Source organism: Pygocentrus nattereri, chromosome 6, assembly GCF_015220715.1.
Source record: "Pygocentrus nattereri isolate fPygNat1 chromosome 6, fPygNat1.pri, whole genome shotgun sequence".
NCBI lineage: Eukaryota > Metazoa > Chordata > Actinopteri > Characiformes > Serrasalmidae > Pygocentrus > Pygocentrus nattereri.
This window is the reverse complement of record NC_051216.1, coordinates 45801799-45827134: the sequence shown is the minus strand read 5'-3', so window position 1 is coordinate 45827134 and position 25336 is coordinate 45801799. Positions and strand designations below refer to the sequence as shown.

General features: G+C 41.4%; 2 protein-coding genes across 5 annotated transcripts in view; one reads left to right on the top strand and one right to left on the bottom strand.

The window, feature by feature from the left end:
- ints6 (integrator complex subunit 6) overlaps positions 1 to 2794 on the top strand; it is a 35093-nt gene extending 32299 nt beyond the window's left edge. The window contains exon 18 of the mRNA XM_017724639.2: positions 542 to 2794. Coding sequence (XP_017580128.1) covers positions 542 to 635 — 94 coding nt within the window. The 3' untranslated portion in view covers positions 636 to 2794. The remainder of the gene's footprint in view (positions 1 to 541) is intronic.
- A 564-nt stretch (positions 2795 to 3358) lies between these two features.
- serpine3 (serpin peptidase inhibitor, clade E (nexin, plasminogen activator inhibitor type 1), member 3) lies at positions 3359 to 16545 on the bottom strand. Of its 4 annotated transcripts, XM_017724636.2 has the most exons (10): positions 16269 to 16400; positions 15916 to 16005; positions 15381 to 15668; positions 12890 to 13117; positions 10900 to 11112; positions 9919 to 10117; positions 8093 to 8193; positions 6993 to 7079; positions 4673 to 4756; positions 3359 to 3564 (listed from the first exon to the last, which is right to left on the bottom strand). In XM_017724636.2, the coding sequence occupies exons 3-10, from the start codon at positions 15643 to 15645 to the stop codon at positions 3512 to 3514; spliced, it is 1230 nt and encodes a 409-aa protein (XP_017580125.1). In that variant the 5' UTR covers positions 15646 to 15668; positions 15916 to 16005; positions 16269 to 16400; the 3' UTR covers positions 3359 to 3511. The 4 variants fall into 4 exon arrangements, with proteins under 4 accessions (XP_017580125.1, XP_037394988.1, XP_037394987.1 ...); XM_037539091.1 differs by lacking the exon at positions 15916 to 16005 and having other exon boundaries at positions 10900 to 11109; positions 15381 to 15700; positions 16269 to 16545; XM_037539090.1 differs by lacking the exon at positions 15916 to 16005 and having other exon boundaries at positions 15381 to 15700; positions 16269 to 16544.
- Positions 16546 to 25336: the final 8791 nt, after the last annotated feature.

The window sequence follows — 25336 nt, the reverse complement described above, 5'->3', positions numbered from 1 at the left end:
AAGAATGTCAACTGGGCTTTGAAATTAAACTAAAAATGTTCCTGTATTCTTGATCTCAGTGTTTGAGTATGTTGGGAGTATGTTTTAGAGATTATTTTCAAGATTCAAACACTAGTAAGCTACATGACACCAGATTTCTTGGTTAATGTTAAGCCACAAGGGGCCCTTTGCAGATATACAGCTTGTTAACAATAAGATTCTTGAGTTTTCTCTTCCAACTCTCCAGAAACCTGAAAATGCCCCACAGAATTTGAGTGTTTGGGTTATCAGGACATTGTCTGCACAGCTTGGTTGTGTTTTTTCTCACTGCTTAACTGTTTAACTGTTAGAAAACAGAGCTGGTTGAAGTTTTGTCACCACACATCACGGTCATTGCAACAGTTGTACTTAAGAGGTTCAAATGAATGATTTTGATAGTTAAATGTGCATTTTTATATCAAATTTATTACAATTGCATCGCAACTCCAGTTTAGTGTCTGGTAGGTGGTTGGAATGGTTGAAGGCTGTCGTCTCACCTCTGAACTGTTTGCATCATTTGCAGGTTTAAAAAGAGAGTTTTGATCGAACAACTGGAGAACTTTCTAGAAGAGATCCACTTACGAGCAAACAGTATGAACCATCTGGATGGCTTCTGACCTTCCTGCTCTGGATGCGAGGCAGTTGAACATGCTCCAAGTATGTGGAAACGTGGATGTGAGTGTGCTGCCTCCGTACTGAAACGGAATGCGTGGATAGAGGAAACGGGAGTTAACGCACTGCATTAGTCAACCTCAGGGCAAGGGCAAAGTGGAATATTATTCCTGGGTTCTCTTACTCCTTTTTTTTAAACCTTATAACTCTCATCTGTCCTTTTTTGTCCATCTTAATCCCTGTTGTCCTCCTCACCCTGCTGTTTTCTTTCTTCTATGCCAAAGAGAGATTTTCTCCAGCCTTTGCTTAACAATAATCCGCTACCAACCAATGACATTTCGCTCAGTATTTGCCACCAAGAGGAAGTCTTGTCCTTTTTGCATCTGAAATCAGACTCTAAACAGTCACTGCCTATTCCCGGTCTCCGCTGTAGTCTGGATGGACGAGTTTAAAGGCTAAATTTGTCTGTCATAGTGGACAGTTAGTCATTCGTTAGAGTTGGGCAGAAGTCTGTATTGATCTAGCGAGTGATGACATGCTTGGTTTAGGGAGGTCAGTGTTATGCACTTCAAAAACTGAGCGCAGTAGCAAATTCCAATATTTTTACCTCTTATTAATTTCTAACAATTGATTTCGCTCAAATGAATTTTGCGAGTTAACACTGAACTGAAATCCTCCGACACAACATTCAAATGTTTACGGAATGTAAACTGACAAGCTAACCTGTGTAAATGGAGAACATTCTAGAACCGTGTGATTGAGGGATGAATGTTCTTGAACGGGAGGTTGTTTGAGAACAGTGCAAATGAGGGAGAACCTTCTAGAACAGTGCGAATGAAGGAGAATGTTCCAGAGCAGTATGAACGCGGCTCCTTTATCCACAGTGTTGTAGAAAGATCTGCCACGTTCACGCTGCTCTTGCACACTTGAAGGGTTCTAGAACAGTGTTAGTGGGGGAGATCGTTACAGAATACAGTGAATCGGAAAGCCGGAACTGTGAAGGAGAATGTTGTGCAAGGTGCTCCTTAGTTCGTCCTTTTCTAGAAAGTTCTCCCTCATCCACACTGCTCTTGCACACTGTACGGGTTCCAGAAGAAGTGTTAAATTTATATAAAGGGGAGAGCAAGAATGAATGAAGCATGAATGTGGGGAGAATGTTCTAGACGACCATGATCGGGAGGCAAATGCATTCTAACGGTGTGACCTAGGGGAGAACGTTCTTGAATGGTGTGAATGAGGGAGAACTCTCTAGAGACAGATCACACACGGAGGTCCAGCCCACCAGCCCAGCAATTAGTTGTTAATTGTTGGTGTTGTTTGGGGACTTTGATGTTCTCTGGGCTTAAAGGTACCACAATTTCTGAAGGACCATAATTCGGTACAGTATCTTCCCTGTTGCACCGGAAGGTCTCAGTGATGAGCTGATGAATTGGATGCACTACATCAAACTCCCAGCCATTCAAGTCCCTCATCTTGCCTTAAATAAATAATTAACGTGTGACACAGCGCTGATCTGTACGGTACGGTGAATTTGAGGCCCATGGCCCTGCTCTGGGACAAGATTCCTCTAAAAACAGACTGGACAAGGAAAGGTGTTTTTCCTGCAGGACACTGGATAAAATGTAATAGACTTGATTGGATTGTCAAAGGACAAGACTTCAGTCAGGTTTGCTACCATTTTAACACCCATTCATTCTTTAGTGAGCATCATACTGTAGCGACTTCGAGGCAAGGCGTTCTGCCCAAGGACAGGACTCCCTAGCAAGATTTCTCAGACGTGGATTAGACCTGATCTTGGCCTGTGTTGTAAGGACAATGCTGTTTAGTCTACATTAAGGCTTAATCTGAGTCTACCTTTCATACCTGCCGTCTTTAAATCCTTGCTCGTCCTCACCGATGCTTGTGCTTCTCACGTCCTCACCAATCTCTCTCTCCTCTCGACCCACCACAGGGACCAAATGTTTGCCATATACTACTATCTGTACGTTTTGAGGCTCTTTAAAACGATATTTTGAGTACATTGTACAAATGTAAATAATCAAATTGAAAGTATTATTTAAAGGATGTTTCTTGCAAAAGCCTTTTTTTGTAAGTATTTGAATGAATAAAGTTTCTATTTTACACTGTGAATAGCCATTCAAATAAACATTTTTGCTGTAAAGAATGCTGGTTGGTTTTATTTTTATTTTAGCTAGACCTGACCCAAATCTTCGTTTTAAAAATGAAAGTTTTTAGATGCATCTGGTTACGAATAATTGGAGCATTAACTTTGCATGATAAGCTGTTTTATGTCCAGTTTTGAAATGTGCGAATGCCAAAATGCGTTCGTGAGACCGTGATTGTGGTTCCTGCCAGTTTCTTTCCTTTCAGTAATGTATACAAGACTTTATGCGAGAACTTCTTGTGGAAAGTCTTTTGCCTGCTATTTAGGAGTCGGTCAGTGAAAGCTGTTAAATATTAAGTTAACATATTAACATGAGGAGACGAGCAGCGTAAAAGAAAGCTTTGATTTCTTCTCTGGCCAAAAGTATGTGGACACCCCTCCTAATTGAGTTCTTTTTAAAGAGGGGGGGAAAAAATGACTGCAGACGCTTGTGTGCAAAAAATAGCTGTATTAAAAGTTTATTTACAGATATGTACAAATGCATTGTCCCTCTTCCTGAAAGTGTCAGCGGACCCTTTGACTGGTCCCAAAAAAATAACCTCTGACCCCAAACCCCCCCCCCCCTTGAGTTTGTGTAGAGATGTGTGCATAGACATTATAATCATTTTTTAAGGATTCATATTTTAGAAACTTGTGTGGGATGGGTGTTCGAGTGAATGGTCTGATGTGGTCAGGCCGCATGCTGGACAGTGTTGTGGGAAGGGTTTGCTGGTCTTCTCAGTGAACCTGTTCTGCTGGATTCAACACTCTGCCCATAAACAGCACTGATCCTGCAAGAGGGGAAGCACAAAGAACAGACCGCAGGGTTAATAACATCACAGCTGTGTTATTTTAGGAGCCTGTTATGGACATAACATTAAAACATAAAGTAAATGAGCATAAACATGCATATAGACATGCATAAACGGCTGAAATTACTGGCGTTTGTGCTTTTGTTTTGGTTATAGCACAACTGAATACCACTATCTGCTTTGAAGGTGGAGGATGCTGCTGCTGTTGCCGTTCTCATAACCGGTTTAGCACAGTTATAATTTACAAACTTGCTCACTGGTGATCATCATAAGCACACGTTTACTTCTTATTAGGGTTGGATGAAATTCCATTTTCGTGATGCCCAGTAGGTCTTTTTTTTTAAAACATCCTAAAAGATGATATCATTCATATTAGGAAACAAACTGGTCTATAGGCCAATTTTTCATTTTTTTACATTTTTCAAGATTTTATACATTTTACAATGTTAAAATTTGTGTTTCGTGGATGGATTTTCAGACTTTGTGACACGTTTACTTCAGAACAACGGGATCCAACTGCTCACCATGAGGCCTTGAGCGACAGGTATGCAGCCTCACTTCTTCTAAAATACAAGGGCGTGGCTAAAACAAAGCCCCGCCCCTACACTACAACTGTATAGTAACATGGAAACATGGGACAGCAGTTTTTGAATGAAGTTGGTTTATTTTTATAATTCATGCTAAATCTAAATCGTTCAACTTAATTCGAAACCCCAAAAACATCAAGAGGAAACAAGGACCCCACCCCAGATCTTGATTTTGTATATATTTATATTATCTGAATAAATGCTTTGGGTCTAAATAGATCCCAACTAATTGTGTAGAATGGCTTATATAGCTGGTGTAGCAACATGGGAAAAACATAGATTGCAGGCTAAAGTACAGAACTAATGTATTTTGGCTCAACTGCAGGAGTCTGGGTAAAGACCGCTCAGTCACCAGTAAGTCCTGCTAATTCCCAGTTACAAACATCCGGTTGTTGTTAGCCATGTTATATGACTGAGCTGCTCGTTTAATGAAAGAATACAGAATCATTCCTTTAATCAAGCCTAAGCGCAGCTTCTAAAACGGTGCGAGTTGATTTTACCTCTGTCTACGCGCCGTAGGATGAAAAGGAACGGACGGTCTGCTTTAAATACGGGGGTTCTGGACCTCTTCAGTAGCACCATTGCTAAAAAGAAACAAATGTCAGTGATGTTGTTCAAGAAAAAGACCAACAAACTACAGTTCAGCCTCGTAATCCAGTGAAGGTGGATGTAGCCGCAGTGGCTAACACGTGGCTAACACAAGGCCAAGGGTTTCTTAACTCTGAGCTGTAATTCTGTTGCTTATTGTAAACAGGAATTCAACAAATAAATAACAAACAAACAAATGATTAAGCTGCTACTCTGTACCTGCACTGTACACTTTATATACAGATCACTGTTTACATCTTTTTACCAACAGCACGTCTGCATTTACTGTACTGTACTGCAGTTCACCAGTACATTTCAGTCTATATACCTGATACACTTGAGTATCTGACTGTGCACTAACTGTGTCTATACGTCCAGTACACCTATAACACTCGCCTACACACATCTTGTTTATGTTTGACACCTGTACCTACTGATTATGCATATATTGTCTGTCTTTTACTGTCTTTTGTCTTTGCACTGTTTACTATGCATCTTCTATTAGTGCACTGGAAAAGTAGCCCGATAGTGTTCCGATATACTGTACTACCCTGTACTGTATAATCACAAAGTTAAATTGAAGTAAATAATTAAATCTAATTTAACCAGTTTTGTCCCATTATCCCAAATCTGACCGATCAGTCAAAGCATGTTCATTGTCTTTAGTTTTACACTAGAGTCATGAGGTTAATGTAGCTAACAAGTAAAGTAAACTTAAGCTGGATGCTGAATTTTTCTGTATTATTGCCCATGTTTACAGATAACGCTGTTGATCTACTAGAGATCAGCAACTCTGCCAGGTTTAGGGTTAGTGTGAGATGATTCAGGCATGTAGTTAGCACCATCCTACTTGCTGGCCCTACTGAAAAACAGCGCAGATGTTTTGGATGCTTGTATGCTGGATGCAACCAGCAGGACCGTGTTGGGTGATCAGCTAAACCAGCACCAGACCAGCATAAACCAGCTTAGACCAGAACTCACATTAGCCTCATGGCTCCACTGCAAAAATTAGCAGCACATTTCTGACAGTGTCTCAGGAGGGGTAACTCCACTCTCCTGTGCAAAAATACTAAATGTTTTCACTAATGGTTTTGGCCTCTTCAGGGTCCAAATGTAACCCTATAGACAACATTTGGTCTTTTTCACCTGCTTGAAGACATCAGCGTCTGTTTACATGCAAAGAGTTTTGCCAATCTGATTGAATATATTCCGATTACAGATTCAGACTGAGGTGTTCAGTGTATAACCTGTCCAGGGTGGATCCTGTTTGTGTGATTAATTGCTTTAAAAATATTAGACTCAGGAAAACGTCCTTCACATGTGCTTATTAAAGAAGGCCGAGAGGAAGACGTCGTGCTCTGAGACACATAAGCTGGACGTCCGTCCCACCGCCGTCTTTTAAAGATCAGAGCATGAACTTCGTCTCCTCTGCAGACCAGTTTCTGCTCCGCCGTGTTGAACGGTATAAACTCTCACTGTGACGCGACGGACATGCAGAACGGACTGAAACTTTCCGATAGGGCATGTAATCGGATACAGACGTTTACACGGATATTATTCTTCTATTTAAAGGATTGTTTACAGGATTACCCACCTCATTCAATCAGATAGAAACTGTATTCCGAATGGCCTTAATCAGATTGTATTCTATTCCGATTGAACTATTAGTCAGATTATTGACAGATTATTAGGTTGCATGGAAATGTGGCTAATGCTGAGTGGAACAATATTGGTTCTGTGCAGGTTTACCCACAAGACTTCAGCATCTCAAGTAATCAAAGGGAAAAGCTATCCATTACTCAGGTATTCCATTTGTTTAACGATTTGTTATTAAGTCGATTAACAGCTTAATATTTTGCCATTTTAGGCGTGACCCAATTCATTTGGCCACAAGTGTGTATTTGTTTTATTTTTTATTTGGGACTAAACTGTCTCTTTCATGCAATTCACCTATAAATTCCTATTATATAACCTACAAATAGCCTCAGACCTCCAGTGCAAGAGTAAAGCAAATTTCAGATATGAAACATCTGACTGACCACAACTGGGTGGGAAGTTTAGTACTTCGGGATTTTTTGTCTAACCATTGTGATGACAGGTGAGCGCGCACGTCAATACTGCATTTCCTTCACATTCAGCTAAGGCACACTCCTCGGAGTCAGTTAGGTTGGCCCATAGGTTTGTGCCTCGCATTTATCTTTCTTGCCCTTAAATTTCCGTCCGGACTTTTACCTGTAGCGGCTGCAGCCTTTGTACCGTCCTCAGTCACTTCCATCCTAGCCTCGTGAAAAGCCTCTGAAACGAACAGACCCTCCATACCTGCAGAGAGGAGAGCAGCAAGACATGAGGCCATGACCTAATCATCTCATTCCCAGGCCTTACTAACTTGTGGCCATGACTTAATCAATTAATTCCCAGGCCTTACTATCTCGTGGCCATGACTTAATCATCTCATTCCCATGTCTTACTAAGTCATGGGCACGACCTAATCATCTCATTATTAAGTCGTGGTCATGCATTAGGATCTCGTTCCCATGCGTTAATAAGGCTGTTATTATTTTTATTTATACAGGATGTCGTCATCAGGGCTCCGTGGAAAACGAGGCTGTTGGAACAGAGTTTGTTTTAAAATGTAAGTTGTTCACGTCTTTGAATTCATCTTTGTTACCTTATAAAGTGCAAAATGACTGATTAATTCAAGCATTTGTGGCTTTGAATCTGAAGTATTTGTATATATGTAGTTTATCGTACTTCATAAGATCATCTCCTCCTTTTCCGTGAAGAAAAAGCAACACAAAGGGCTCCGTTTTCTCTCCGTTCTCCCTCACATGTTTCCCGCTGCTCTGGCGACGTCACTACAAAGCCTCATTAGCGCTGCTCCATTTGTGTGACCAATAGGCTGCTAAGGAGGAGTCTTCGTAGGACAGTCCTACCGAGGACCCACACTACCCCTCAGCTGTGGAACGCAGCTAATGTAGTGCATAACAGGTTCATAATAAGTAAAAATGCACCTCAACATGTTTAATTAATTAAGAGTTAATTAATCACAGAGCAGGATTTCTCAATTTAAGCCCAAAGTCAAGCCTGTCCAATGGGAACAGAGGTAAGAGACATTTCTACTGAACACTCATCAGTTTTGACTGACGTTACTGAGTCACTGTGTTCAGGGGGAGTAATAAATACTGATAACATAATAATTGAATTAGGAACATGAGAAAAGAGGCTTTGGCTCTTTTTGAATGGTGGCATATTATATGAGTGTAATTTTCTTGTTCCTGAGCTGATAAGCTACAGAACATGAACATGTTCAGATGTTGCTGAAAATGTTTTACCTGATATACCCCTGAAATCTGCAGCGGAGGGGTCAAAGGCGTCGGAGATCCCGAGAGACTGGAGAACAGGCTTCAGGTTGACCCGAGTGTGCATCTTAAACCTGAAACACACGACCAAGTTTCAAGATTCACAAAATTATTACAAAAAACATCTTTACATGAAACATAAGTCCATGGCACGAGATGGTTTGTACACCCTGGATAAACATTTGGACAAAACTACTAAGGTAGATATTTGAAGATTGATGAATATTGTGGGCAGTCGTGGGATGGATGTTAGGGATCTGGCCCTGTGACCGGAAGGTTGCTGGTTCGATCCCCAGCACTGACAGTCCATGACTGAAGTGTCCTTGAGCAAGACACCTAACCCCCAATTGCTCCCCGGGTGCCATGGATAGGGCTGCCCACTGCTCTGGGCAAGTGTGCTCACTGCCCCTAGTGTGTGTGTATTCACTAGTGTGTAAGTGGTTTTACTTCATGGATGGTTTAAACGTGGAGGTGGAATTTCCCCGTTTGTGGGATCAAAAAAGTATCACTTAACTTAGTACAGCAAACAATTATAATAATACAGATTAATACTAATACTAGTTTGGTTAAATTAACACAGTTGTATATAAACAGATACATTATGTGGCCAAAACTATATGGACACCTCTTTTAATTTGTGACCTAAAAATCAAGTGTATAGTCACAAAATTTATGCTCTACTGCAGCTGCCCCAGTCAAGTGTAAGTGCTGTGATTGTACAGTGGAAACATCTAGGAGCAACAGCAGCTCAGTAGTGAAGGTGGGCCACACGCTCACAGGGACTGAAGCAACTGAAGGTGGGTTCATATTTGTAGTACAGGTGGGTTATAATTCTACTTTGCTTTGTGTTGACATTAAACATATCTACAGATTACAGCTTAATGTAACAGATTTCAGATGGCAGCGTTCTCATTTGCTCTAATGAACCACACTAACAGGGCAATCACACCAGGGCTCATTTTAATTGGGCCAAACCTGCCAAGTCTGAATGCACGCTTAAAATCGTCTGTTCTTGACTGCAGTATTCACTATTATGTTCCAACATGTCTTTGCAAGCAATATCAGCATCTGGAGCTTAATGGATTTGGTTTCCTTGGCAACCACAGAGGCCAAGCAGCTCCACATAAGCCCAAGTTGCAGGAGAGCACTAGCCACTCCACCCAAATGCCAACTGCAAAGTTTGGTGGAGGAGGAATAATGGGAATAATGGGCCCTGGACTGTTTTCCATTGTTTGGTCCACTTTGTTCTAGTGTTAAATCTTAATGCTACAGCAAACAATCACATTCTAGAGAACTTTGCAGCAGCAGTTTGGGAAAGACGCGTTCTGGTTTCAGCATGAACAGTGAACCCATGCACAAAGCGAGGTCTATAACAAAGTGGATTATCGAGTTTGACATGGAAGAACTTGACTGGCCTGCATAGGGCCCTGACCTAAACTCCTTCCAGTAATATCAACCAGAAAACCAACTGCTACCACCCTAATGCCCATCCTGGCTGAATGAAAGTGAATCGTGTTAATCCAAAATCTCGTCCCAGAAGAGTAAAGGCTGCTACTGCAGCAAAAGGACCAACTTCATATTAATGCCCATGGTTTTGAAATGAGATGTTCAACAAGCCCATGATATGTATGATATTTTAAGTGTCTGTATGTGTATTAAATGTCTAAAAAAGATTCGCTGATATATATAAATAAGTGATGTATTTTGGTGTGACTCAACAGTTGCAAAAACCACTTTCTAGGTAGTGGTGGTACAGTTGAGCAAGTAAAAGTTGATGGAGGGTGTTTGTTTGGGTTTACCTGGGGAAGAAGACGTCCATTTTGGTGCGTCGTAGTCCGGTATCCCAGAGTGCCACTGCATGGCCAGTGAGTTGAGCCTCTAGCTGTGAAAGGGGTGTCTTCCTATCACTGGGCAACACCACCAACAGGCTGAGGGATCGATCCAGGTATGGCAGTTCGAGCACAGTGTAGCGCTGCTCTGAGGGCAACCGAAATTGACCTGCGGAGACGGCAGATGAAAAGGAACGAATTTCATCAGTGTGCATCTTGTCACCACCATATCATGCTAAAAATCTCGCCATGGTAGATGGTCATATATCGTCATCACAGACGTTCATCAATGGAACAGTGCCATATTGCCATTACTGGTGATTGTCATGGCAGATGACACATTTTTACCCAACCTTTCTTCTCAGTTTAGTTGTGGCTAAACCCCACCTGCTCAGTAGGTCTTCCCCATCACATGATGCTGTACAGCTGGAAAGGCCAAGGCTCAAGGCTCAAGATGTGAAGCTCCACCACGTTTTCAAACTGCCATTAATGCGACATCAGCTCAACATGCTTGGAGGAGAACGCTAATCGTTAATTCTGTTTCATCATGCCATTGCCAGGAACTCATGATCTCCCAAGGATAAGTCCAACATGTAGGGCTTCAGTTCCAGATCTTGAGTCCTGTTTGCAGTCCTGGAATTATTCAACACTGGTAGTTTAACTGTTGATGTAACTGATTAGCCACCCAGTGTCTAACTGGACACTAGGTGTGGATCTCGAGGCTTGTGATGGTTGTGCCATTTGGTAGCCCTCAGTTCTCTTCTAGTTAAGTCAAGCTTCATCATAATTCCTCATCAGCTATGTGTTAACTGAACAATGAAACATGATTCCCCTTGATGCGTAATAGAAAACAGATTTTTATTTCTCTGAGTATGAATCATGAGGTGGTATGAATCATAGCACGCTCCCAACAATGTACATCATTAAAAAAAGACAAGGGCGGTTACTCACCGAAGTTCACCTCAGTTGATTGGTACATCATGGGCACTTTGACGGTGCGGCCATCGGACAGGGTGAAGGGCAGGTTCTGTGTCTCTGTGAACAGAAACTGTTTCTGCCAGGCACCCTGGAACACCACCGAACTCAGCAGGGTCATACGAGGCGCAGCAGCCCACCACAAAGCCCCCTCTTCACCGTCACCAGAATCCACCTCCTGCCCACCTACTGGGAGGAATCAAATGGCACACGATCAGGAAACGGTAGTGCCTTCCTCAGATGAACTACTCCAGAATTTCCAGAGTTTCATGGGTTAATTTAATCACACAGTGTTGCCCATCATGTTACAGTGGAAAATTGTAGTTCAGCTGGTGTAATTGGCCTTATTAATAACAGACGGTATGTACTGCATAACCTGCTGTACGGCAGCAGCATGAAATACATTCATTTAGACAAGACAAGAATATGAATGACATCTAATTACATAATATGGAAGGAAAGTCATCCAGTCGCCCCCTGCTGGTTGTGTTCAAGACATACACCGATCAGGCGTAACATCATGACCACCTCCTTGTTTCTACGCTCACTGTCCACTTTATCAGCTCCACTTATTGTATAGCTGCACTCTGTAGTTCTACAGTTACAGACTGTAGTCCATCTGTTTCTCTGATACTCTGTTACCCTGTTCTTCAGTGGTCAGGACCCCCATGGACCCTCACAGAGCAGGTACTATTTGGGTGGTGGATCATTCTCAGCACTGCAGAAACACTGCTGTGTCTGATCCGCTCAGACCAGCACACCACACACTAACACACCTCCACCACTGCAGTGTTAAGCAAAGCCATTCAGATGTGAAATGTTTCACTGTAGAGAAAATGAGTGCGTCAGACTTCTTTGCAGGAATCCGTCTGCCATGAGTGGATTTGAAAGAAAAGTTTTAGTCCTAAACCTTCTCAGAATTATAATTAAACAACGTCTCAGCCACCAGGCAGTGTTTTCATTATCGTTTCATGTAATAACTTTCTGTGAAGGAGTTCTTACAGGTGGATATCTGGTTCCTATCATCACCACTGGGAACCATTCTGACTCTAGAATTGACTTCTAGTTTCTCTACAACAGAGCATTTCACACCAAACCACTCTGAATGACTTTTACAGCTTAAACATTTAATTATGCAGAGATTTTGGGAAATGGATGGAATTAAATCAGTCATGTTTCCCCAAAAACAGCAGGTGGACTGTGATCATTGCAATAAGGCATTAAGCAGAAATGTGGAGCATTATTTTGCTTGTTTTATATAGTTTTCAATTGAGTTACTATTAAGCCTTATGACGTAGATGTCTGTACGTTTAAAGGAACCTGTTAATATGGTTCAAAAATAATAGCACAATGTCAATGTCTATTCAGTTCCATTCGTTCTTAGGAACCTTAGCATTTTGAATGGCCTGTTACAAATGAGGTCAAAGGGTTCATTCAGACAAAAGCTCAGCTTTCATTCATTGTTAATGAACGTCAGGTTTCCCTGACTGACCAAAACCTGACTTCATTCTTAACCATAAGTACTCTTTGATATGGAAAAACAATATGTCTTCAATAAGGGGGACAACTGACCACTTCGTCAGCATTTTACAGCTGTTGGCCTGCTCTAAAAATGAATGATCTGCCTGTGACTGTCTGTCCTGAGGCTGTGGACAATGCAAGGAATGTAACTATGAAAAGTCTTAATTCAGTTCACTCATGAGCAGAGCCGTTCGGCCCTATACGCTCACCATACATGTTGCATAGGGCCCTGCAAAATTATTCAAGGGCCTCCCCCTCATATCTAACTTGGAGGAGAGAGGATGAAGTGTAACTATAACTATCTGGTCACAAAAATACACCGTAAGACTGAATTGCATGAAGAGCATCCAGATAAAAGTGTGTCCTCTCTAAATCTGATGTCAAGACAGTTTCGTTTACTAAATCGAAGTAGATTTGTTTCTGTGAACTGCAGCACTTTGCTCACCTCTGCCTTGCGCCTCCTGCTGGAGCTGACCCTGCGTGTGATTGGGCCTGCTGAAGTTCACACTCAGTACACTGCTGTTGTACCATCGCTCGACACGTTGGGTAAATGCGGGTCGAAGCTGGACGCCGCCCTGGATGAAAAGCGTATTGGTGAGCTGGAGCCGAACTCCCTGGCTAGAATTACCCAGGCCACTTTGCGGTAGGGACACAGCCTCCTGGATACGAACATCTGAGGGGAGAGTAGATGATTGTCATGGAAATCTACATCCTGGTAGAAGAAAGGTTTTGCAAAATAATACGACATTGTGTGGAGTTACCCAAAGAGGAAATGATGCTACCAAAACAGTCTGACTGTCCATATACTTGGGGCAGTCGTGGAGGTTCGGGAACCAGCCTTGTGACCGAAGGTCACCGGTTCGTTCCCCTGAGCTGTCAGGACACGACTGAAGTGTCCTTGAGCGAGACACCTAACCCCTTACTGCTCCACGGGCGCCATGGATAGGGCTGTTCACTGCTCTGGGCAGGTGTGTTAACTGCCCCCTTGTGTGTGTGGGTCCACGAGTGTGTATGTGGTGTTTCACTGCACAGATGGGTTAAATACAGAGGTGAATTTCTCTGTTGTGGGACTACAAAAATATGCTCAATTCAAGTGGCCAAATTGTGAAAAGCTGAATTTTCAAAGTAAAAGCCTGTTTTGAATTCAGTGTTTCTGTGGTGTCACAAGAAGCAACACATTGAAGCGTATTCTTCTACATGCCCACTCACAATGAAGATATGAGCCGTGTTTCAGCTGGAACTGCTTTTGGATGAGGTACAGTATAACGCAGCCAATCAGAACAAAGGTCATTTACATACATATTAGTCTAAATGGTACAATAACAGCCTGTTGTGGAAGGATCAAGAAAAGTTGGAAAATGGGCATGTAAAAAATGGACTGTGATGGTTTTTGGTAGATGAATACACAGAAATGTCATAAGTGGACATCAGGGAGAAAAACAAAGTACAAACAATGTAAGATTGAGGCCTTGGTTTATGGTTTATGGCTTGGCGATGGAAAACGCAGCTTGAGAGTGTGATAATGACTCAAAATCGCCGCTTTTGAATTGGTAAGCTTCCATTGCTTTTTAACTAGTTTTGTACGTCCAGAACAAAATGAAGCTAGTTTTATACAGTAGAACAGCCTTGTTTTTGATCTTTTGCCTCACTTTCACTTTAATAAAAAACTATAACACCACAATAGCATGCTAGGCACTCACGCACATACTCATGTTACAATCATGGTTTGAATTGCGTGGAAGGCTAGGGCGTTCTGGCCCCCTCAAGCACAAAAGGATCCCCTATAAGAGAGACAAAACTGAATTTTGGGAGGTCTTGTGTTGTTATCTTGAATAAAATTAGAATATTTGGACACAATGTCCTCATATGACAACAAGGCTAAACAAAATTAGGTACAATATCCCAATATTAACATAAAATATACCGTCTGAATTTAAAATATTGTTTAAGTTCAGAGTGGTTGGTTAGTGTAGTGGTAGACTGTAGACTGGGGTTCAGTCCCCCACCTGGGTAAGCCCCCTACACTATACCAATAAGAGTCCTTGGGCAAGACTCCTAACACCACCTTCGCCTACTTGTGTAAAATGATCAAGTAAGGCGCTCTGGATAAGAACGTCAGCCAAATGCTGTAAATGTAGATATTGCTGCCATTTAAGGAATAACAGTGGTCTGGCATGGTTCAGACGGAAATCGTTATATAATGAGATTATGTTAGATTCAGTAAATCTGTTATACATCTCTTCAGAGTCAGACCCTCCAACAGGGGATCCCTCTAGACCTCTGCCACAATTCAAACCCTGGTTACAACAGAGTTTATCAAAGGGAAATCTAAACTCGCCATTGAGTTCAATTCAACTTCCTTAATTTGATTCATTCATGTTTAACTTACGTTTCTAGGTCTAACGGCACTGGATCACTACTTTTCCCTTCTCTTGACTATTTCAAGAGGGTACAAACCTCCTGGACTGCACTCTGGAACCTTTGGACTGAACTTGGACCTGAAAACATCACTGCAACTACGTAAAAAATCTCGGTGATATTTAATACGTGAGATGATGATGATTAACAAGTGTCATATTTAAAAATATATATATTCTTAACCATAAGCCATCACGCTGCACGACTAAATACATGGAAAGTCAACCAGCACAAATGCAGGCAAATTTAGCTAACAGATTTAAAAACTAAAGGAAATCATTTAACAGTGAGCTGTGCTTACTGAAGAAAAAGCTAACCTTAGCCTCAACCCAAAACCTAAACTTAACCCTTACCCTGGCTCTAAACTCAAACCTAACCAAAGTCCTGATACGAACCCAACACTGTTGAGAATCACCTCAATTTCTCTAGATGGTTTCTTAAAACTTTGAGCATCTGTTGACACTTAAACGGGGCTTTTTCAAATAAAGTGGCCAAAAAAGTATTACTCACTGGCTTACCATTAACATCATACCCCATAGTTCCCTCCAGCTGCGCCAACGTGTTGCCCCTGGCGCCCAGCTGTAGCAGCCCCAGGCTCAGCGAAATGCTGACCGGGGACACAATTAGGTTGGAGTTGTTCTCTGTCTCAGTCAGGGTTTGGTAGAGGCTGACACTGAACTCTGTGTGCAGCTCGCTGAGGCTGTTGCCCAAGCTGCTATTGCCACGGCTTCGCTCTACCAGCCACAGACAGAGGAAGAAGGAGGTCGCCGACAGGCACCGCATGGCCACAATCAGTTCAAAGGTTGCTGCAGTGAAAAACAGATTTTTCAGAGAATGGCTGAAAGTGATGGGAAAATAACCCAGAACAGGCACAGGTCAACTATGTATGGTGCACGTTAACGCTGAACGCAGCACTAATAATCTAGCAGTCTTGAGCTTTTTATGGTTGTCTAATATGTGAAGTTAAGAAATCTCTAAAAAAAGCAAAACAAAAAAACCAAAAACAGTGATAGTGAAAGCCCCAGCATTGGCCATTTTATCAGAAACACCTACCATATAGGTGCGCGTTGTAGGTGTTCAGTTACAGACGGTAGCCCATCTGTTGCTGCACAATTTATCAGCTTCCCTCTACTCCATCTGTCCCTGGAAAGGAACCCCCATAGGACCACTGAGCAGGTATTCTATGGCTGGTGGACCGTTCACAGCAGTGACACTGACATGGTAGTGTTACTGGTATGAGTGTAGTGCACATATATGGTGGGTGCAAAATGACCAATGAATAATGAAATATTAACTTAGTGTACATTAAAACTGAGGCCTTATTCAAATGTAGCCTACACACAATCAAATTCCAAGTAAAAGGAACTTATGAAAGCATATTCCACTGGAAAGGGCAAGCATCTTACCTGGTTACAGCCTGTCCGTGGTCGCAGCACTCGCAGCAGAACAGTGCATTTGCAGATAAAGTAGCCTCACACCTCTGGTGACACAGAGTGTGTTTTTTAAGTGTACATATACGCCTGGCTCCTCCACGCATGGACAGCTGATTGAGGCACAGTCATGAGACTGTGTTTAAAGAGAGAGCTCCGTGTTTGTGGTCTCCGGCGGCGATGTCCGTACCACTCGGTTAGAATTCCCGCCTCCCTCCGGCACTATAAGGAGACAGGCAGAGGGAGGCATGCCACCGATCAGCAAATCCGGACTGGAGCTGGGAAAAAGACTCACTCACACACACACACACACACACAGAGGTTTGTTTTTGTACAATGTAAGGACTTGGGATCATATTGGTGCTACACACATCTGTCTGAAACGAAGGTAGTGTAAAGGTCAATTTTAGGTCAAGATCAATGTAAATTTACCCTCAAAGGTACAGCATGGTCCTTCTGGTCCAATTGTTCTTTATCACGGTAGTCTTAAAATATGACTTCCACCTGTTTTGGAAGAAGTACCTCAAGTGACCTATGTGTTGTCTTTCTTCAGTAACATTGATGGAGTATATTTTGATGGAAAGGTGTAGAATTTAGAAACGTGCAAGCAAGTCCACGTTTGGGCCAGTGACAAGGTTTTCACACGGATCATTTGAAAAATCTTATTAAAAAGGACATGATGTGCATTTTTGTGTCTGCATACATCTTTGCATTTATATCTATGTGCAAATTAGATCTTACATATAATTAGCATTAACAGATTGTTGTGCCACCTGACTTTTCAGACTAATTTCAAATTAAACAGGTATGTACTTAGGCACCTGTAGAAACCTTTGTCCTTGAACTTGAGCTTATATTTTACATGCCTACAACAGTACAATAAATACACCTCATTATAATAATTACACATTTTCCTGGATGCAGCTTTATCTGTTTTATCTCTGCATGGCTGTCTTTATGGAGAGGTCAACTTTTTCTTACAGCAGGGGGGTTTTACCCCCCCACACTTTTGCCTCACATTGCTCACTAGCAGCTCAACAGAACGTCAGAACATTTCATGCAAAGTGAGCTAAAATAAGGTTGTTGGACTAGAAGCCATGTCTCCAAAATGGGAACTTTACAAGAGAAGAAAAAAACACTCAACTTTTAATGTACGTCAATGGAACCAGAATTTTTTTCGAGGTAATTTTGGGTCATTTCGGTTGATCCACCCATCATGAAATTTACACACACTATATAGGACCATGGGTACGTTCAAATTATGCAAAAAACTGGAAAACTGCAGAAATGGAGATGCAAGGCTTCTCCAACAGCAGTGATATACATATCTAGATATTTTTGTCCTGAATTTGTACAAAAACAAACACACATACACAAGCATGCCCACACACACATGCACATTTCTTGGCTCCAACCGCACAAATCAGGGAGAGTTCCTTTGTTGCACAAGCAGCCTTTTCTTTTGATGAGGCCATCAAAGGCTGTCCCAGCAGTGCCAAAGGAATGCGACCTGAACTCATCGCCAGTTTGCTGCGTCAGCATTCCTGTGCCACAATTTAATTGGTGTGTTACTTCCATATTTGATCTCACATTTTGACGCACGCATTTAGGGGGGCCGGGGGGGGGCTGGCCTTATAATAATGTATTAAGGTATAGTACAGTACATATGAGATTTATATCGCTTTATTAGAAACGTACAAATATAGAGAGTGCTGCTTGTGGGGAAAACCTTCATCAGGGATTTTCGAGAGATTTTTTGTCCACAGCCATGTTATAATGAAGGCCTTTTCACTCAGTGAAGAGTGTCAAGGATTTTCACTCTTTTCCCTGTTATTATATTGATTCACTAGTGTCATTAACATTTGCTTTTTTTAAAAGCCTACAGAACCAAGGAAACCAGCACTGGTTTGATTTCTTTTAGTTTGGTTCCAGACAACACTGACTGCCCTGCTGAAAAACAAGCACAGACCAGCATGCATTTCACGCTGTTTTAAGCTAGTCTATGCTGATTAGACTGGTCCTGTGGTTGTGCTGGTTGACCATCATACCAGCATCCAAAACACAACATATAGCTGCTGTCGGAAGAAACCCTCCTATCTCCGTTTTTGTCGTTTTTCAGTTTTTGACATAATTTGAAAATGCCTGTTGCTTTTCACACTGCATGTAGATTTCGTGATGGATGGATCAAAAGAAATGGCCCAAAATGACTCGGAAAAAATTCTGGTTCCATTGACTTACATTGAAAGTAAAGCGGGTTTTTTCCTTCTCCTGTAAAGTTACGGGTTAAAATTCAGGTTAAAGGTTAAAGATCTCCTGTAAAGATACAAGGTTTTCTCACGACAACAGTGATATGCAGGTTTGCTGGTTTATGCTCATTTTCTAGCAAGGTGCACCATCAGCCTCAGCCCCAGTGAGAGACATCAGCGTGAACCTCCAGATTGAGCAGCTAATGTTAGCCTTACAATAGTTATTCCTAATGAGACAGCAGCGTGATCCTCCAGACCAGCTAGCTGATGTGAGCCTTAAAAGAACTAAGCCTAACAAAAAAGCAGCGTGATTATTTTTTAAATCAACCGTTACATAATGTTGCTTTGAGGTAGAACAGAACATTTGAATAAGAAGCTGGTGAATAATAAGCCAACTTCATCTTAGTTTTTCTATCTACGTTCCATTTTAGCTTTTCTAGAGCTCCAGATGAGAATACAGCTATGATAAAATGAAATAGTGCATTTTAAAGTACTAATAACTGAATCACTGGTGGGAAAAAAAACTTTCTTTCTTAAAAATACTTTTAAAGTATTTTAAAATACCTAAATACCTTTAAATACCTTTAAGTATTTAAAATACCTAGAGCTCCAGATGAGAATACAGCTATGATAAAATGAAATTTTAAAGTGCTAATAACTGAATCACTGGTGGGAAAAATACTTTCCACGGCCTCCTCAACTCTTTCTGTTTGGGAAACCTTCAGCTAATTACAGTCAGATTCATAATGTGTCAGTCACTTAGCCGAGACGAGTAGCTGGTCATAGAAATCATTATGGAGAAATAGCAAGACGAATTTCTTGATTTAGTTTATATGATTTAGGTAGGTAGTGCTATCGCTAACGTTGGCTATTAATAGTCTGACTCTGGCGGCCAACTAGCTTTCAACATAATGTTAAAATAGTCAAATACAAGCAAAAACAAGTGTTCAGTCTTACCCAGGAGACGTAATTCCCTGAGACCTGGTTTGGATCGCATTGGTTTGTATAGCCCTGAGCTGCACATGACTTTTCCAGCCCAGTCTTCCAAGTGTTGCCGAGACCAATATGACAGCGACGCTGACTCACAATCCAGTGTCTACGTGTGTGTGTCTATGCTATACATATCACACTATTTGTTGGATTAAGTGGTTTTGGACACAGCTAGAGTGATCCTCCACGGCAGCCTGTTAATATGATCCCTACCACAGCTACACAGCAAGAAATAAAACATCATTTGGCACAGCAGTAGAGTCATTAGGTATGTCATATATGTTGCAAACAACTTTATACATTATATTGTATAATATATATCATTATATATAATATATAATATATATCATATTATAGTGCTTATAGTAGCTTTAAAGGATTTAATTTCAGGGTTTAACAGTCATGTGATTTCTTGTCTTCAAAGCTGGACCTTTTAATTGGGATTCCGATAACAATAAACTCTAACAGGAAGTGAAGACACATTTTCCCATCATGAACTGTGAGCTGGAAGGAATAAGGAATTTGGCTCCTCTGTGGGATTGGACTGCGTCCATTAGCAGGCCATATTAATTAGTACAGCCAACGCTGGCCACTATCAATGGAGATGGCACATTCCTTAATCCCAGTCTTCCATCCAAAGAATCTGGAATTTTAAGGACTTGGTGGTAAATGAAACAGTCATGGTAGGTTGAACAGGAATAATGCTTTGAATCGTGGCCAAAATGAGCAGCGTCTCTTTCATCTTCCTCTCAAGGCCTATCTTTGAAAAGCATGCAATGTGATATGAATTTATGAAAGTCTGCACATAAAGGCTTTCTCAGAGACAGGATATCCAGCTTTTGTCCCTGAAGGTCATAGACTTCTGACCAAACAAGCAATAATGAACTGAATGTTTGGGTTGGAGTGCCATACCTTTGGTTTTTTGGGACCATGTAGAATCCCTAAATTCCCTTGGTTTGACTCGTCAGTTCTTTTTCTGGATGGTGATGAATGTGATGAATACTGGTGTTGGATGCAGAGTGTTTGGGTGGTGTACTCTAGCCTTACAAGAGCCAAACTGTAACAGGGAAACGGTTACTTTATTGACTACCGTGGCCAAAGTTTGGGCATCAATTTACACACATTGTTGATTTTTTTTAACTGAAAGTAGGTTAACACTAACTAACATTAACATTAGCTGTAAATCTATTCATCTAACGATGCATCCAAAGCAACACACTGCTATACTGTACATCACAGACAAACTGGGCACTTCAGCCCATCGCTGCAATACATCAAGACCTCCACCAAATTGGGCTCAAGCGTTTATGATCTACATGGGGCACATAGTTCTGTAGTTACTTCAATTCTTGATAGGATTTTTAAAACTGAAAGTAAGTGAACTGTGCAGTCCTCTAGAGAGCCCATATTCCAACACATTTTAATCACTGTTTATTTGCTGAAGTTAACATACTGGAAAAATAACCGAGCAAAAATGTGCTCTGTACGTCAATTCATCTTTGAATTATGAATGTTCGTCTTAAATCTTTCTCTTTGCTATTGGCTAGGCGAGACTGTTGTTGCTATGGTGACCGGCAGTCTGCACACCAATGTTCAGGATTAAAGGTTGGTGAACTAGAAGATAAACCTAGCCTACATTAACTCGAGCGTTTAAAACCAATTAGTGTTAAAACTGTGTTAGAACCACCGACATACACACCCAGACGCCGCGTTGCCTGGTGTTATGGGAGGTGATACGTCTGCACGTCCGACATGTTGGAGCGGTCAAGATCGGCATGGGAACTACTTCACTTGTATTGAGAGACGAAGAGTCTCAGGATGAAATCAGCCACAACTTCCTTCTTACTCAACCGATTTTCACCAAATTTGTTTTGTTATAATCCTCAGACACAAATCTAGTTTGTACGAAGTGATCTCGGTAGCTTGTATTATTTTAATAACTGGTCATGCTAATTATTTCCAGCAGGGATTCAGTCTGACGTGACTTTAGCGTGACCTCCAGCAAAAACACAATCAGCAAATCCACCAATGTGTGAGGCACTTCTGAGCTTTATACCCAGAAGGACGAAGCTAAAGCTGGCTTCCTAATCGCTCTTATCGAGTTTCCCCGTTCCATCTTAAATGGTGCGGCAGTCACTTTCCTTTGCCTGAGTTGCAGCACCATTTAAGGTGGAACGGGAAAATTCGAGCAAGAAGCTGGCTGAGGCAACATTACTGTGGAACTAGAAAATAAAACTACATAAAGTTAGGATCCCCTGAAAAGACTCTAAAATGAAACATGCTTAATATAAAACCAGAAGAAAAACAATCGCATTAACAGGTTCTCTGTGCATCACCAGCCACACGACCACATCTAACTTACACATAAACATCAGCCAAACAATACGCATCACACAAACATGAGCGTGGAGCACTGCGTTCCCCCCATTATGTAATCCTATCCCTCTTTCTGAGAGCAATATTCTTGAAATAATATAAGTTTGGACAGTATCTTTCCTAAACTGCCGTTCTGTAATAGTTCTGAATGCAGGCCAGCAGCGATGATGACTGCCCTAAAACGGCGGCGCCGTTGACGTGCCTGTCTGGACTCAACGCGATATCAAAAGACATTTATTTTACTGGATTTAAAAATCCAGTTGTGGGTGTACAAAACAGAGGGGTAAGGGCAAAAACATGGGGGCAAGGCGTAAAATGGGATAGGGCCTTAGGTAGCCTGGCAGCTGATATAAGCCTTATTTGGGGGAGGTGCGGTAAAGCTAGTTTACCTCAGGATGTCTGTCATGTATATGAACTATTCACACAGGATAAGTAACGTTAATCTCGGTCTAAATGGCTGGGATTTAAGCGCCAGCTTCACTCCAGAAAAGAGCAGAAACTATGTTAAAACGTTTCATTTAGCCATTATTTTGTTTGCCCTAACCATTTACCTTTCTGTCTTAAGTGAATGCATCGTTAGCATCGCCATTAGCTCAGGAATTCGCAGCCAACAGTCAACTTTACCACATAAACAATTTTTTTTCTTTAATTTTTACATATTTTGAGTCGTACATGTATGACAGGAACGTAACAATACATCAACTTGATTTGAGCCACAAAGAACGACGAGGCTGAAGTCAGCTTCTTGTTTGAATTTTCCCGTTCCGCCTTAAATGGTGCTGCAGTTACGTTCTGGTGCCTCAGGCGTTATAATACTAACTGCCACACTATTTAAGGTGTAACGGGAAATTTCAAACAAGGAGCTGGCAAAAGACGTTGAGTTAACCTTCGTCTGAGGACACGTAAATGCTGAATATAATCTGAGGCTATGTTTATGGTTTGTTTTACAGAAGGAAAAAAGCGGAGTCTTTACTGAGGTGGGAGCGTGCAGTCCATGAAAATGGCTTTTTCGACCAGGCTTTGGGGATTTATTAGATATGAACATTATTTATAGAACACACAGACTAGAAAAGATAACTGATTGACGTAGTCCCTGTTTTCCTCTTTTATTTGAAGGTCATGCTATGCTTTCGTGAGGTGTTTTGCAGCCAAATGGCTGGTGCTAAATGTGCTTACATTACACCTAGTGTTTGTAGAGTAATATTGCTAATCAGAGTTAAGTTGTTATGTTAGGCCATAGGTTTTCAGTAGGTTTAGCGGCTTGTTTTCAAATTCAGTTGGGTAGCACTGAACACTTGGCAGTAAAGTGTTGTACAGAGGTGAACTGATTTCACAAATTCTTTGGATGAACTGTGTTGTGTCTTTGAGCATTCTTGTCAAACAGGAGGCGACTGCTCCAAGCATACAGTACAAAATAAGACAGTAAAGGTTCTTAAAGTCAGATGGGCGGCATTGCAGTCTACAAAACACAAGTAATTTGATTTTATTAAGCCATAAAAAATGAACCACACTGTTCTTATATTGTTGAGAGTCCCCTGGATTGGAATCCCAATTTTACCCCTGGATTATTTAGATATGTCATGATTTTTGACTCATGTTGTGTGCTAGAACATTAGACTATAGATGCACCTTCAGCTGTGTATTAGGACACTGATGTTCAGATAATTATGGTTCATATAGTATAGATACACATGTTAATGGTAAATTTTTTTCAATATGGGGATAACAAGATGATATGCGCTGTGAATTGAATACAGTTAGATTTCATGCTAACTCATATGTGGAATCACCCAAATGCGTCCCGTTCCGTCTTAAATGCAGCGACAGTTACATGGTACTGCTGTTACATGTTAAAGAGCCTCATAAATGGTGGGATTTTCAGCTCTGTAGTGATGTGTGACAGGTCAGAGTTACTGAGGACAACCACAGGTGGAGGTTCTGCACCGGAGGGGGCGCTCAAGAGCAACAAATCTTGCAGAACCCATGTTGACGCGCAAGCTCTATTCTCGGGCTGAGGCCAAACGTCATCTAGTTGAAACACATCTTAAAGAATGGAGAAGGCAATATAGATTACAGTTATTATACACACCAACCAAGAGGGTGATGTCTGAGAGCAAAGAGCCAGCCCCTCAGTCTTTTGTGTGCATGCGCCTTAGATACACCAGACTATGCCAGTAAGAGTCCTTGGGCAAGACTCCTCGTACTTCATTCCCTTACCTCTGTAACGTGATTCAATTGTAGGTCACTCTGTGTTGCTTAAGTGCCATAAATGTAAATATTTCTGAGTAATTCTATGATCTCATAAATCCTAATTCATTATGAATAATTCATTCAGTAAAATTTTGTTTAATAGATATGTACTTCTAAACTTCTAAAATGTAACATATTTGACTTATAACATAGCTTCTTCTTCTTCTTCTTCTTTAGGCTGCTCACTTTAGGGGTCCCCACAGCGGATCATCTGCATCCATCTTGCCCTATCCACTGCCTCCTCTACTTTCACACCAACCATCTCCATGTCCACCTTCACTACATCCATAAACCTTCTCTGAGGTCTACCTCTTCTCCTTCTACCCGGCAGCTCCATCTCCAACATTCTTTGCCCAATATATCCACTATTCCTCCTCAACACATGTCCAAACCATCTCAACCTGGCCTCTCTGGCTTTATCTCCAAACTGCTCCACCTTCACTGTCCCTCTGATCTGCTCATCTCTAATCTTGTCCAGCCTTGTCACTCCCAACGAAAATCTCAGCATCTTCATCTCCGCCACCTCCAGCTCAGCCTCCTGTCTTTTAGACAGAGCCACAGTCTCCAAACCAAACATCATAGCAGGAATAATGATTTCCATTTAATTGTAAGGCATGAGAAAGAAATGGACTTAAGCTTGGTCAGAAAAGCTACAGATCACTGTAATCTTGTAACTTGTCAGGGACTGTTTTACTGCCCTGCACTTGTTTGAGTGTTGTTTCCTTCCTCTGAGTTGTTGCGACATGGCTTATTGAAGCTTATTGACCAGAAAAAAGTATCTTGCCAGTAGATAAATAATGATATTATGAGAAAAACTAATTCACACATTACTCAAGGACATATCGTTGAACTGTGTATGCAGCTGTGCATCTTGTGAACCCAAAATGGGAAGCAGTTCATTGCCCTGAGGGAGGTAAATGTATCAGCTCTTCTTCTTTACAGTGGTAGTGATGGAAACCAGGGGTTGTGATGTCTACAGCACAAATATAGCTGTTTTATTTAATATCCAAAAGCATCAGTAAACCTAGAAAGACTTCTATGTATAATGTTGATGGTGGAAAAACAGTGAACAATTTTAAAAAGTACATTTTGCATCAAAATCTTATCTCAACAGTATCACAAAACAGTGTGTGTCAGCATGTATGTTTATAATCAGACATCTGGTTCCCATCATCACCATCG